This window comes from Trachurus japonicus, chromosome 6 (assembly GCF_045865225.1).
Source record: "Trachurus japonicus isolate A0001 chromosome 6, Traja_1.0".
Lineage (NCBI taxonomy): Eukaryota > Metazoa > Chordata > Actinopteri > Carangiformes > Carangidae > Trachurus > Trachurus japonicus.
Genome location: NC_140912.1, coordinates 13,093,739 through 13,107,392, shown reverse-complemented (window position 1 = coordinate 13,107,392; position 13,654 = coordinate 13,093,739). Strand labels below are relative to the sequence as shown.

The 13,654-nt window shown below is 41.9% G+C and overlaps 3 protein-coding genes across 4 annotated transcripts; 1 reads left to right on the top strand and 2 right to left on the bottom strand.

Moving 5' to 3' along the window:
- Nucleotides 1-55: 55 nt before the first annotated feature.
- ighmbp2 (immunoglobulin mu DNA binding protein 2) lies at nucleotides 56-6,367 on the bottom strand. 2 transcript variants are annotated; one of them, XM_085779001.1, is made up of 16 exons: nucleotides 6,235-6,365; nucleotides 5,432-5,514; nucleotides 4,950-5,119; nucleotides 4,657-4,849; nucleotides 4,459-4,556; nucleotides 4,169-4,332; nucleotides 3,866-4,066; nucleotides 3,639-3,786; nucleotides 3,376-3,550; nucleotides 2,664-2,846; nucleotides 2,444-2,562; nucleotides 2,255-2,349; nucleotides 1,723-1,846; nucleotides 801-1,625; nucleotides 518-717; nucleotides 56-366 (listed from the first exon to the last, which is right to left on the bottom strand). In XM_085779001.1, the coding sequence occupies exons 2-16, from the start codon at nucleotides 5,506-5,508 to the stop codon at nucleotides 169-171; spliced, it is 2,970 nt and encodes a 989-aa protein (XP_085635127.1). In that variant the 5' UTR covers nucleotides 5,509-5,514; nucleotides 6,235-6,365; the 3' UTR covers nucleotides 56-168. The 2 variants fall into 2 exon arrangements, with proteins under 2 accessions (XP_085635127.1, XP_085635126.1); XM_085779000.1 differs by having other exon boundaries at nucleotides 3,866-4,332; nucleotides 6,235-6,367.
- Nucleotides 6,368-6,868: 501 nt separating this feature from the next.
- On the top strand, nucleotides 6,869-11,395 carry chid1 (chitinase domain containing 1). The gene is made up of 12 exons (XM_085778996.1): nucleotides 6,869-7,275; nucleotides 7,461-7,604; nucleotides 8,242-8,374; nucleotides 8,490-8,534; nucleotides 8,639-8,745; nucleotides 8,849-8,910; nucleotides 9,007-9,096; nucleotides 9,198-9,299; nucleotides 9,418-9,567; nucleotides 10,237-10,317; nucleotides 10,404-10,446; nucleotides 10,540-11,395. Exons 1-12 carry the CDS (start codon nucleotides 7,165-7,167, stop codon nucleotides 10,636-10,638), a joined length of 1,167 nt encoding a protein of 388 aa, XP_085635122.1. The 5' UTR covers nucleotides 6,869-7,164; the 3' UTR covers nucleotides 10,639-11,395.
- On the bottom strand, nucleotides 11,238-13,582 carry gatd1 (glutamine amidotransferase class 1 domain containing 1). Its single transcript, XM_085778997.1, has 7 exons — nucleotides 13,519-13,582; nucleotides 13,261-13,337; nucleotides 12,234-12,339; nucleotides 12,041-12,148; nucleotides 11,867-11,958; nucleotides 11,677-11,770; nucleotides 11,238-11,561 (listed from the first exon to the last, which is right to left on the bottom strand). The coding sequence occupies exons 1-7, from the start codon at nucleotides 13,565-13,567 to the stop codon at nucleotides 11,446-11,448; spliced, it is 642 nt and encodes a 213-aa protein (XP_085635123.1). The 5' UTR covers nucleotides 13,568-13,582; the 3' UTR covers nucleotides 11,238-11,445.
- Between the last annotated feature and the right edge of the window lie 72 nt (nucleotides 13,583-13,654).

The window sequence follows — 13,654 nt, the reverse complement described above, 5'->3', positions numbered from 1 at the left end:
AGCACAAGTGTATGTTACCTTTACTGCAACCAAATGAAGCACTAAGAGCAAAATGTATGTAATAATTTATTAAACAAGACTATAACCATCTTCACTTATCTGAATTGTTTCATTTTGCTCAAAGCACAAGTCTTCAGTTCAGTTAATCATAGTGTTGAATTGGTGACATTAGCTCTCCTTGTCCTTGTTCTTTGTTTTCCTGTGTGATGCCATATCTTTCAGTTTGGAGTCCAGTTTTCTTTGCAGGTAAGCTTTCTTATTGGGATCCATGGATTTGTCTTTCTTCCCGCTGCCGGCGTAGAGAACACCTTCTTTGCTTATTCTCATCCGCGCATGAGACTTGGCTTTATCTCCACAGCCGTGAACCTAGATAAGGGTTGACAGGTAAAGATTAGATTTGTAGAGACAACACAATGGTTTATCATATGAAATTCGTCAAGGGGCTGCATAGGATTTTAAAATATTAAAGTAGAGCACTACTAAAAACACAAACAAACCAAATGAATGAATGTCTTACCTCTGGTATATGATGACTGAGACAGTACTGTCTGTTGCAGAAGAGACAGAGCTGTCCTAGAGTTAGCACAGATGCTTTACACTTGACAAAACTACACACACTTTCAGCCTTCTTCACCGCGTTGATCAGTTCGTCAAAGTCATCATCAGGAGCAGCGGCTGCAGCAATGTCGCAGGCACCCGCCTTTGTGCGATTCTTTGCTGGGAGAGAAATGACAGTGTTAGAGACACCGGACTCATGTTTAACACGTAAGAGAAATGTTCAGTGTTGCTAACGAACAAACCTTTGGCCTTCTTTGAAGTCTGGGTCGGAGCTGGTGGGAAGTTGTTCTGCTGCTTTTTCCTCTGAGCATTTTCATCTCTTTTCTGTTGCTCCCTCTTCATTCGCTCCAAATGTAAACTTTTCAAGTCTAACGGAGGTCGAGACTGTGGATCACTTTGGGGATTCGGGATTGTTTCCTCTCCCTGAGCTTCTTCTTCCTCTACTTCCTCTACTTCTTGTGCTTGTGTCGGCTCCTCAGCTGGTTTTGCCTCCAGGGGTCTGGACACAGTGATACACCTGTCTTTCCCCTCACCTTTGCTCTCATGCACCAGTCCCAGCTCCTCTGCAATCTGGTGGACCAGCAGGCGGTCATGGGAGTTAAAGGATGATGGGAACTGCATCTCACTCTGATTTAAGTTCTTCAGAAATTTCTCCACCTGCTCTCTAATCTCTGCATATCTGTTCTTATTCTGTTCTTCCTCTGTGAGTGCTGATGGACAGGATTTTGTCTGCTTCTCTGCACCAGCAGTGTTTTCCTTATTGCTGCTACCAGTGGGTTTCTTCTGTCCTTGCTTCACCTTGCTGGGAGCCCGATCTTTGACACTCGGTTTGGTAGAAGTATTACCCTTGTTGTCTTTGTGGTCACGGGCGTAGTTTTGCGGCACGATATCTTGGAGGTACTCAAAAGCTGTTCTAACCTCACCAAACTCAGTCATGTGATTAATCAGGGACTTCAAGAAAGCATGATTCTGGACAGTTTGTGTGTCACACACAACGGCGATGTGGCGTCTTGCACGTGTAACAGCCACATTTATTCTTCTGTCCTCTGCCAGGAAGCCAACTTCACCTGAAATTATATAAACATGTTTGTATGTAAATGTATTCTGCTGAGGTTCATAGTGTGGCAGAAACAAGGACAAGACAACAAAACCAAAACAAATTACCTTTTCTGTTGGATCGAACTAATGACAAGACCACAGCCTCTTTCTCTCTGCCCTGAAATCCATCGACTGACTTAATCTCCAGCTCTGGATGCCTCGCAGAAAGTCTCTGACGCAGAAGATCAACCTAGGCAGAGAACATTTAAAACCAAGTGAATTCGATACACAACGGATAGATCTTTTGTTTAATTTTTGATTTTTAGTCTTATGTAACTTTTGCTGAGCAGCCACTGGTGTCAATTACAGGATGCTGTGCACATTTAATCTTGATGGGATCTAAGCAATTAAGGGTATTGGATGTAGCATGCCCACAGCAGCTAACAGCTCATGTACAGAAAACAAAGCCTGTTAGTCATCCAATCAAAAAATATAAAATCACCAGCACAAACCAGCAATCTTATTGTTCCCTCATGTCAAGTCGACACTAAGCTAACCCGATTCATGGACAACATCTGCACCCATTTATGTTTTACCCAATTTAGTGATAATTTTACAGTAGTATATAAAGATACTGTTGCTCAAGTTGCTGACTTACCTGTAAATTGTAAGGGGCAATAACAGCGATGTCTTTAGCCTTAATCCCAGCTTCAATCAAGGCCTTTATGTGCAGTTCAACAATGTCAACCTCACCTGAGGATACAGGACACACACAGTTACAGCCCAGACAGCTGGAGTGATTAAAATATTCTGTTTTGGGTTTTTTTTGCAATGAAGAACAACCGACCTTGATTGCCCTTGGACTGCTCATCCGTGACCTCCATCTCAGTCAGACCACAGCCTGCTGTGTCTATCAGAAGAAGCGGGGTGCTCGTCTCTTCAACACAGGTGACTCCAGGTAGATCTCTGTTTAGAAACAGTACAGCATGTTTAATAGTTATTTCAATGTGTTATTCTTCGCTGATATACAAAAGTGAAATATCTTCCTTCACTGAACTGATACTTACTTTAATAAATGTTTCTCTACAGAGCTGTGAGCTGTCAGTCTTCCCTGGTACATCTCTTTGGAGGCCCACTCCATGATGGCACTGTTCATGCGGTACTGAACTGTCAGCATACGGACCACCGAGTCCCCATACATCTGGATAAGTCTCTCCATGAGACTGAGAGACAAGCCTTTTGATGCAGCGCTGTGCAAAACACACGACAATATGCACAAACAATAAAAATCAGAAATGTAAAAGGCTCTTAAAAAGTTTGAAAACCAATTTCCTCAGTTAGCTTTTTTTTTCCTACCAAAAAGACAAAGCCATTTACAGTCAAAGCCGAGCAAAGAGGCTTAGCAGACAAATCTGTTAGTGGATTAACAAAAAATAATTTCTAATTATGTGACAGTTAATCAATCAATCAGACAAATAATATGCAGATTAACCAATAATGAAAAGAATACATATTATTATAAATTATATGTTTAAGTTTGAAGTGGGCTGGAAAAGGATGATACACGTTTCAGAATTCAGAATAAATATATGACAACAGATGTGAGGCTGTTTCTGGGAGTTGAACTCTGTTGCTTATTTAATCGTGAAGATTTAGTTATAGAGCAAAGCCTCAGATTCAAAATCTGCTTTTAAAGGAACATGTTTTAGCTGCAGAGAATATTAAATATATATGTTTTAATGTTAATATAGATGTATAAAAGAGAAAACAGTTTTTTACGTTTGTGATTTAATAGTGGGCGGTAGCTGCTTGTAGTCTCCAGCCAGAATGCACTTGCGCGCTCTGAGCAGCGGGATCCAGCAGCTGCTCTCCAGGGCCTGGGCGCACTCGTCTATCACCACCCAATCAAAATGGTCTGCTGGCAGGAACTTCAGAGGGCCGTCATCACAAGCACCTGCAGACACAGACAAGTGCTCTCTGATTGCCTTTCATCGACATGCTACAACTGAATCACATTTTCTTCACTCGAGCCCATTACCGACCTGTGTTGGTTGATAACACGACATCAGCACTTTTTAGGATCTGGGCAATGGCTGTGGCTTCCCTGGTTTTCAGCTCCTTTCTCAGCTCCCCTATTTCTCTTCTGAAATTCACCCGCTCGCCTTTTTCATGCGTCTTCTTTATTCTCATCTTTTAAAATAATTAAAATAATTAAAAATCATATGAAGTGGCACGAACACTCTGAGGAGCATTTGTAAAAAATACTTACAAAAGCTTTATCGATGTCTTTGCGGATGTCAGTGATGATGTTTGCATTGTCACTCTGAGCGAGGATGGCATCCAGTGAATGTCTCTGAATGGACTCCAGCAGTCTGGCAGGGTGGCCCAGCCTCAGGACTTTGGCCTTGCATCGGGCTAACCTCTCTACTAGATTATCCACCGCCACATTAGATGAGGCACAGCAAAGGACCTGCAGAAAACACAAGATTGAAAATAATCTGTCTGCAACAGCAAGGACACAGAAATATAACAATATGTTCACATTTACACCAATAAATTCAACTTTCTGCACCTTTTGACCTTGCTTGACTGCTTGCAGAATGATTTCCACCACTGTGGTGGTTTTCCCAGTGCCTGGAGGTCCATGAATCACAGCCAGTTCTCTCTGACACAAAGCAAACGACACGGCTTCTCTTTGGGAATCATCCAGGTTCAGGTTGAAGAATCCAACCTCATCTGATCAAAGAAAAAAATAAACAGAGCCAGAATTAGTCTCATTGTTTTGCAAAGTTGTTGCATATCACCAAGCTACCACTTAGCCGTGAAGCAAATAGAAGGCATAGCTGTTTAAGTATCACTTACTTGGCTGTGATTGAGAAGATGGTGTTGTGTCTCCAAAAAGAACAGCGATCAGATTGGCTGCTATTCCATTGCCGTATCTATTTAATGCATTTAAAGCACTGGAAACACAAAAACACAGAGGACACATTGGTTTTTTAAGGTCCCACAGCTCACTTTGATCTATATGTGCTTTTTTAAGACTTTACCAGCATTACGCACTTTTTCATTCGTTTGTAGGTGACGTCATTTGCCAACTTTAAAAGGTTGTAAACATCTGTATCAAAACTGAGCCCATCCTTTGAATCATCAAAGGCCACACTTATAGAGGTTTGGCTGACCCTCGTCACTATCCCAGTGGCAATCTGAGAGTCTGCGGTGCATCCACCAGTGTCATGCAGGCCAACTATATCACCTGTAACAAAAGATATAAGCAACACATTAGGCGAAATATGAAACCAAACACAACATAACACACAAAAATAAAGATAAAATGTTTTAGTTTTTCATCTCACCAGGTCCAAAGCTGTTGCTTGGTAGAGAGAGGAAGCCGAGATGTTTTCTTGGCTCTAGGATGACCACTGTGCGGCCATACAAGCCTGTGGCCTGACTTCCTATCTGCAGTTTCAGCAAGCAAACGCCTTTATTTTGAAGGTCCTTGAGAGAGATGTTCTCCTGCCATAACCTGACAGCACAAAACAAGACCGCTACGTTATAATGGCTACAACCAATAATAAGATTTTTTTTTCCCTTTTAATATTTTGTGGTAAAAAAAAAACAACAACAGGTAGGTTAAAACAATGGTTGTATAACAGCTTCTGGTCCAGGAGGTCCATGCAGACCACTTGTGTGCAGCCCAAAATTTATCACAGCACTGACAAACACTTACAAACATGAACACGTCCATGAACACAGACATCTCTACAGCTTTATTTTTCACCTCTATTTTGGAATTTGTCTCTTCCAACCATCACAGTTTGGATGTTGTTTTACTTACTTGGTCTCTGAAATTTCAGCTTCCCTCTCTTCTTGTAGAAGCTCGAGCGTCTTTGACACAAATTGTTCCAGAGCCATCACTCACTAAAAAGATCAAAGTCAGTGTTAGAGAGCAGGTTCAGATGCAGGTAAACCTCGCCTTATAGCTACCTCCTTTTCACTGTAACAAATGTTATACACACCAGTCAGACTAGACTGATAAAACTTTATGTAATCTGATATGTTGTATGTAAATTTACTTTGATTCATTTCATACTTCCACTACTACTAAGTGTCAACTGTTAATTTTATACTTTGTACTCTATTTGTTGCACAAGTAAAATAAGTGATTTACATGTGCTTCACACCAGCAATGCAGCTACAAAATAAACAGCCATACATAATAAATAATCCAAAATACCACTACACTGGGGGTGAGCTTTCTGCTGCACAATGAGCTCTGATATTTGTATTTATATCAGAATTTTAAAAGCTGACTTTTATTTCTAAAGGGATGTTTTTAGTTTGTGTTGTTGGTAACTTCAACTTCACAGGAGTAAACGCTACATCCCTTCTTCTTCCACCACGGTGTGTGGCGCATGACAAAATGTTCAACTTGATACACAAAACTGGAGCTCTGGCCTCTCTTATAATCTGGTTATAACAGTCTGTAGTTTACTGTCAGTGTCCCACGGGGGGTAAAACCAGCCGAGTCTCTCTCTGAAGCTGTAAATGCTGACATGTTTAAGTTAGCAGCCTGCTAACCACACTGCACTCACACCACTGACTCCAGCTACAGACACTGAACGAGACGGTGCCACTCACCTGTTCAGGTCAGAGCAGAGACAGAAACAGCTGGTGAGAGTTAATCCTGCAGGACAACTTGTAACTGTTATAATGTATCCTGTGTCTGCTTGTGTCTGCTCAGTGGGTTGACATCTTTGGTTTGTTTCAGTCTCGTCGTCTTCTTCGACTGTGACGACTCGGTAGCATCTCAGCTGCAGCGCCACCTGGCGGCCCACAGGGCGTCTCTCACTCAGCTGCAGTCTGGGTTGCCATGTTTGATTCACAAAAAGAAGCATAACCAAAGCTAATGAACCACCAAAACACCCCGAAAGAAGCCATAATTTTGTATTTGAATGTGGCAACAAAAAAATTGCGTGTGTGTTTTCAGTATTTACAAGAAAAAAACAGAAGCTTCCTTGCTTGTGTATACACCTGTTCCTCTTACAGCGCAGCATATTAGCTCATATCCTGTTTTTCCATTATAGTGTGAAACATATGAAATAGAAGACGTTTTAAGGATACAAAGGGTAGTCCTAATTATTACAACTTTTAAATATGAATTATTTCTCGCGCAGACGGGGGACTAGACAACCGAATCTGGCAACCGTGCTCCCCACAACCTTTATTTTGAAAAGCACACATGGCGGAAGTTACACGGCGTCGTTCCCCCAGCAGAAACACGTTGAGCTAAGTTGTCAGTCAGAGTGGTAGCGACCGCTCGGCAGCCAGAGCCGAGGAGGAGTTCACCATAAAACCAGGATATAAGTTTTAACAGCTCGTCTCTCTCTGTGGTTTCACACCGCGGGAGAATAATATGCTGCTTTTTAATCTGCCACATCTCAGTCAGGAAGGAAGCACTTGCGCTGCAAAACCTGCAGACCTGAGCTAACCCATTTTTGTATTTTTTTTATTATTATTTCATTTAACTGCTCCACGACGCCTTTTATTTTTTTCACTGCCTTTTTGGAGATGGAGATGAGACGGACGCTGGTGTTGTTGCACTGCATCTCATGCTGCTGGCTGGCCAGTGCCACACTTTCAAAAACGGATGCGAGGAAGCCGCACAAAGCTGAGGCTGAGGTGAGTATAACTTCAGGTCTTCCTGTCTTGAAATGGGTGTGTGAGCTGTCAAGTCTCTGAGCTGTCTGTTTTGTTTTTGCCACTGTGTGTTCTCCCTTGTTTCAGGCAGAGGCCCGTATCCTCGCCTGTCACTTGTAATCTGTCAGTGAAATGTGCTCCCTCTTCTCTTTGATCCCTCTGGTTAGACATCTCCAGCTGAGTTATCTGCGCTGGAGAGAGGCCTCGTTGTGTCAGACCCGCTCTGGAAAGACATCGTGAAGGAGGAGAAAAGACACTGTGCTCACACCAAGAAAACATTTCAAGGACCAGTGCTGGGATATGTCACACCTGTAAGTCTGACATCCACAGTCTCTCTGGCACATCTACATGCCTGCTCCCTTGTTGCTGTACAACCCTGTTACCACATCACAGCATCAAAGGAGAGGTGCAGAGCTTTCAAGTCTGTCCTCATACAATGCTCACAGCAAGCCACTATTATTTACACCATATTTGCATTGGAAGAGTCTGAGACTGCAGTTCCTTCTCGCCAAACTGGCTGTAAAAAGATCCTTTTGTGTTTGTGTGTGGAGCTGCATGCTTTGGTGGGGGTTGGAAATTCACAAACATGAACTCTTTGCATACATTTACTCAAATGCTCATGTCACGATGAGTTGGCCAAATGAACCGGCTATTTTTTTTTTTCTATTGCAAAATCTCCTCTGTGTGCATAATTTGATGCTTCTCTTTTGTCTTATGTGGAGCTAAGTTTTGACAAAACAAGCAGTGTGAACACATCAGCTTCAGCTCTGGGACATGGCGATGGTGTAAAACACATTGGCCTGCAAACCCAATCTCTTACCCTGTAGTTGTTTAAGGAGGAACAGTAGTATCTAATGACTCCTGCAACATGTGGGCATTATTTTAGGATTGACTTGATTTGTTCCATCAGTATCTGAATCACGCGTCTCATTTTCCCCCGTCCTGCAGTGGAATTCCCATGGCTATGACGTTGCCAAACTTTTTGGCTCCAAAATGACCTCCCTGTCTCCAGTGTGGCTTCAGCTCCGCCGCCGAGGACCTGAAACCTTTGACGTTACAGGGCTGCATGACCATGACCCAGGTAGACGACAAGCATCAGTGACAGGAAGCGCTACTCTAGTCTTTATCACTCATCGGTGTCATATAGCAGAAAGACAAATGCATATCATGTGAAATGGTGTTTTTTGTCTCACCAGGGTGGGTCAAAGCTGTACGCAAATCCAACAAAAAAGTCAGGTTGGGTGAGTGGATGTCCACCTCACTGCCAGAAATACTTTCAGATCTCATAACGTGGCTCAGTGGAAGTGATTTGTTTATTTAAATGCTCCTTCTCCTGTTCTCCCAGTGCCTCGGCTGCTGTTTGACGGCTGGTCTTACCAGGACTACATGACGGTGCTGGGGAGTGAGGATGAGATAGAGGAGCTGGGCAGCGAGCTGGTGGATGTTGCAAAGGTAACCCAGCAGCGATGGCGTTCAGCTTTATCTCTCTTGCAACAGTTGTGTGTGTGACGTTGGTGGTTGGTGCAGTTTGTCTAACGCAGCTGCGGCTTTGCAGACTGAAGGTTTCGACGGCTTCACCTTGGAGCTGTGGAGTCAGCTGGGCGGCAACAAAAGAAAGTGAGTTTTTGCCAGACCAATGTCTAAACTCTGGACATCTTGGTGATTCAAGAAGGAAATAAAATGACTCAAACATTTGCAATCTTCTTCATGCAGGGAGCTGGTGCATTTGGTGAAACACATATGTGAGACATTGAAGGCTAAACGATTAGACTGCATTCTCGTCATTCCACCCGCTGTCACAAGGTGAATGGAAATGATTTACTTTCAATATGTATATAACTGTCCCTATTCATTGATAATAATTGATACTAAGTTTTTGTTTTTTCCTTTTCCACTATGATCAGTGCAGGGCAGCCAGGTATGTTTGGCAGGGAGGAGTTTGAACAGTTGGCCCCAGCAGTCGATGGATTCAGCCTCATGACGTACGACTACTCCAGTGGTGCCAGGTGAAGTATATTCATAGTATAAATGGACATGCTGGAGGTTGTGACAGTGACACATCAACGCACTTCTCTTTCCTCCTTTCTTTAATTTTTGTTTTTCTTGTTTTGTTTTTTTTAATAGACCAGGCCCGAGCTCTCCTCTGCCCTGGATAAGAGACTGTGTTCTCCAGCTGGCACCGACCGCTCAGTGGAGGCAAAAGATCCTGCTGGGACTCAATTTGTATGGCATTGATTTTGCAAGTCAGGGAACAGAGCCGATTCTGGGAGGAAGGTAAGATACAAATATACAAGTGCTACTGCAGGAGTGACGTTTAATACGTATTAAGCTTCAGAAATGAGAGTACTCCACTGATTTGCATTCCTGTAACAAGGTCAGGCTCATGAAGAATGTTTTTTATTCTATGCCCTTGGCTCTTTCTTGTCAAAATAAGCGTGTAAATTATTTACATTGCAACTTGACTTGACAGTTCAGTCAGATACTCAGATGATTTATGATGGTAGCAGTGCATCTTCAGTTCAGAAATGGCAAACGCACTTTATCCTAACTCAGATTTTTTTTTTTTTTCATTTTCAAACTTGTAGCCTTTAGTTTCTCCCACTGGAGCCACAAAAAGCTTTTCTACATTTTTTTTTTCAAATCCATAATAGGGCTTCCCAAGACCATAACCAAAATTTGATGTTTAAAGTCAGTGAAGTTCCTTTAATGTCCCTAAAAACTTTCAAGTGTCCTAAACATTACATAACTATGTACACTTTTCATGAGCATACATGTATATACAACAAAGTTCAGAAAAGAAAACTTCCCCTGTATACCACCGTGTCCTCATCAAACCAGAGCAAGGACAAAGACACAACATTTCTAACCTTGGTAAAAGAAAGTAAGAAGCTGCAGTAGTCAGTTTATCATCAGGGAATAACGCTTATCTTTCATTTGCTACAGGTACATAGAGATTTTGCGAGAACACAGGCCCAAAGTTCTCTGGGATGAATATTCTGCAGAGCATTACTTCAACTACAAGAGGTAATGATAATGTAATATTTTAAGTCAATGAATATTCCAACAGCATCTTTTAACAAGGTCCATCTGTCCCTGACTTTCAATTTCAGGAGCAATGCAGTTAAGCATGTGGTGTACTATCCATCACTGAAGGTAAAACTCTTCACATTTCAAGTTAAATTGTAGATAAACACAGTTGTTTACAGTAACATGTGGAGATTAACATTGTTTTTTATTATTTTACAGTCGATCTACCTGAGAGTCACTGTAGCCACTGAGCTGGGAACTGGAATTTCTTTATGGGAACTGGGACAAGGACTGGATTATTTCTTTGATCTCCTATGAGAGTTGGGCTTGTTAGTTAAGCCGGGGGACCTTGGATCATCAGCACATCGATTCATTATTTTTTTTCAGCAGCACACCAAAGCTCAGGTGGTGTATGCAGATATTATTTTCCTTTTTTTTTTCTGCGTGAGCAATTGAGAATGAACTCTTAGTTAATACTCGACCTGTGTGAGGGTCATGATGAAAATGTTGAGAAATCTTGTTTAAATGGACGGAACTGGTATTTGTTGATTTAATAGGTTCAATCAGCGGTTGGTAGGTACTTCAGTATGTTTTATTCCTGTTTGTTAATTATATTCTGAAAAGAAAAAAAAAACAAGAAAAAATACTTGTGCAGTTCAGTCAGAGTGCAGTAACACATCTCCATCCAGCAACAGAAGGTGCATAAACATCAGTATGTGTAAAGTACCAGTGGCTGTCAGGGTTCATGTGCCACAGATCTGATCTGCTCGCTCTGTTTTGCTCACCATTGCCTACAAACATTTCCGCTCTGGGAAGATGAACTGTCATCAACTATCACCAAGAATGCATCTGTTCCTGATATCAGTGGTTTTTTTTGGGGTTGTTTTTGTCATTTTTTAAATCTTCAAATCAAGACATTTGATTGTGTGGTTTTTATTAGATTTATAATAACAGCATCGACAAGTAATGAAGTTGTATTTACAGTGTTGCCAAACATCTGTTCTGCTGCAGCAGCATCTTCCAGTATTTATCTGAAATGAATGTTTGTTTAATTACATGAATATAAATGTGGAAACAGATCGTTCTTTATTAATTTCAGTGCTCCTGTTTCAAATGTTTCTGTTTTCACTTGGCACTACAGAGCAGGATTAGATTATTTACAGCAAGCGAGGTCGACTCCATGTTCTGGCCAGTTATCAGGTGTCTGTCTATGACCACGTGCACGGCGTCTTCTTGACTTGCTGAAGAACAAAGAGACAAACAAGAAAGAAAAAAATGCAGATTAAAGTCTTTTACTGTGCTGTTTTTTTTATTATTATTTTTTATTTTTTATCTGTGCTCTTCAGGTAAGCTCACCTGTGTATGACCCTCCACTGTCTTTCACAAAGTCTTCCACAATCAGGGGCAGGTTGGCAAAGTCAGGCCTCCGTACCAGTTCAAACACTGACGGCTTTTAAAAAAAAACATTAACTGTTAATAACACTGAAAACATAAATACATCTACATATATATTGCCCTTATGGTGACTGGAGGAAGAAAGACTAACCCCTGTTAAACTGTAGCCACTGAAGATCCACTTCTGCCCCTCGGTGGCACAGCACAGAGCCGACACTCCCTGTCCCACTGCACAGACCGGCTCTGCACACAAACGGAAATCAACCTTTATCAAAGTTTGTACAGATTACATACTGACTGCTTTGAAAACGAGCTCCACACTCACTCTGTTGAGAGATGAATTGTGTGAGAATGCGGTGCAGAGAGCCGCTGTGTGCCAGGTCGTTCAGCGCCCCGGGACAGTCAGGGAGGAGCAGAGCCTGGTATCGGGCACCTGGAAGAGGTCGTCATGACATTAATGAGCAGAGTTCAACAACCAGCAGCAGGAGGAATGAGAGACGTGAAGTGAATATTCTCACCATCTATAGATTCTAGTTTGGCCGGCGTTGCATAAGGTTTCACATTGAAGTCTTGCACCCATCTGGCAGTGCTTTCATCCACTCCAACAAAGTCTATTGGCTTCCCCTGCAATTCACAGAAAGACTCCTTATCTCACTACAGACAAACAGAAATCATGCTGAGGTCACAGGTATTGAGCAAATGTGCAACTGATTTGTAGGGCTGAAATAAGTCGATCAATTTGTTGAAGGGAAAGGGGGAAAAAAGTTTGCTGTTTGATTTATCATCTCGCTTGTCAGGATTTTTTTCTGGTTTATGTAAGAAATATGAGGACATCACGTTGGGCTTAAATTTATTTTAGAATATTTTCAGTGCCACCGTGAAGCCTCCAGTGCACACACAGAGCTTTCAGTACTACAGAAGAGCACTGATGAGACATCATTCATAAAGGCTTTAAAGGCTGTAATTACTTTACTAATGCCTCACAGATCAGCTGAAAGACATTAATAGGGACAGTTTTGGGTTGCCAGACTGTGGAAGATTCCACTTCAGCATGTCACTGGACCGTTGCTGTCATTCACATTCATTTTGTTCAACAAATCTTTCAAGGGATTTTCAGTTTTTGATAAACCATCAGTGAAAGTTAGTCATAAATATATAACTATGTTCTCCTGATAGCTATAAATTATTGATTCATAAACAATCAATAATGAATAAAATCTGTAGCTTTAATTGCAAGCCTTTTACAGATAAGTTTTGCTCCATATGTCCTGCAGCATTTTTGTAAGCTGGTGAGATCCTAGTTATAATTAATTATATAATGCATAAAATGGATTCGTTTAGCTTTCTTTCCTGTCTTTTTCTGCCCACTGTGTTGGTTTCATTTTGTGGCAGCTATTTTTCAGAGAGCAGATCAACTCTAGAGGTTTGTTCTAACAGAAACTTTTAAAAGTCACCGAAGAAGCTTACAGAGAAGTTACCTTCTGCCCACTTTGACCCCTTTATTAAAAGAATAAGAAGAAAAACAGAAGAGAGCTGCAGTCTTACCCCAGGTGTGGCGGTCTGGAGGTTAAACGCTGAGCTACACAGACTGAAGCACTGATGGAAAGACTTGGCGGACACTCCTGCATGAACAAACACACCGGTATAAACCAATAAAAACCACAGACAGCACTGAACAACTGATCATCAGCACAGCACAGTGTTAACATGAGAGGAAAAGAGGAACTGCTGGACTCTGACTCTGACTGGTTCAACACTGGGTCGTCGCTGCAGCTCATCATCATCATCTTCACCACCACCCACCTTGAGCTGAGGCGCTGGCCACGATCAGACACGTCGGTTTAGCAGACATCTCGTTAACCTGTGTTTCCTCTACATGGGATAAGTTCACCTCTTTGAAAAGGATAACAATGAAAGTGGTTGAAATAATAATGCAGGG

Coding starts and splice junctions, on each gene's coding strand:
- ighmbp2 (XM_085779000.1), bottom strand. CDS start 5,508: ATGGCTCTGGAACAATTTGTGTCAAAGACGCTCGAGCTTCTACAAGAA. Junction 1,626..1,722: donor AGTTCGATCCAACAGAAAAG/GTAATTTGTTTT, acceptor ATATAATTTCAG/GTGAAGTTGGCTTCCTGGCA. Junction 718..800: donor GACTTCAAAGAAGGCCAAAG/GTTTGTTCGTTA, acceptor TTTCTCTCCCAG/CAAAGAATCGCACAAAGGCG.
- gatd1 (XM_085778997.1), bottom strand. CDS start 13,567: ATGTCTGCTAAACCGACGTGTCTGATCGTGGCCAGCGCCTCAGCTCAA. Junction 13,338..13,518: donor GGCCAGCGCCTCAGCTCAAG/GTGGGTGGTGGT, acceptor TTGTTCATGCAG/GAGTGTCCGCCAAGTCTTTC. Junction 11,562..11,676: donor CAGTGGAGGGTCATACACAG/GTGAGCTTACCT, acceptor TTTGTTCTTCAG/CAAGTCAAGAAGACGCCGTG.
- chid1 (XM_085778996.1), top strand. CDS start 7,165: ATGGAGATGAGACGGACGCTGGTGTTGTTGCACTGCATCTCATGCTGC. Junction 8,911..9,006: donor CTGGGCGGCAACAAAAGAAA/GTGAGTTTTTGC, acceptor TTCTTCATGCAG/GGAGCTGGTGCATTTGGTGA. Junction 10,447..10,539: donor TGTACTATCCATCACTGAAG/GTAAAACTCTTC, acceptor ATTATTTTACAG/TCGATCTACCTGAGAGTCAC.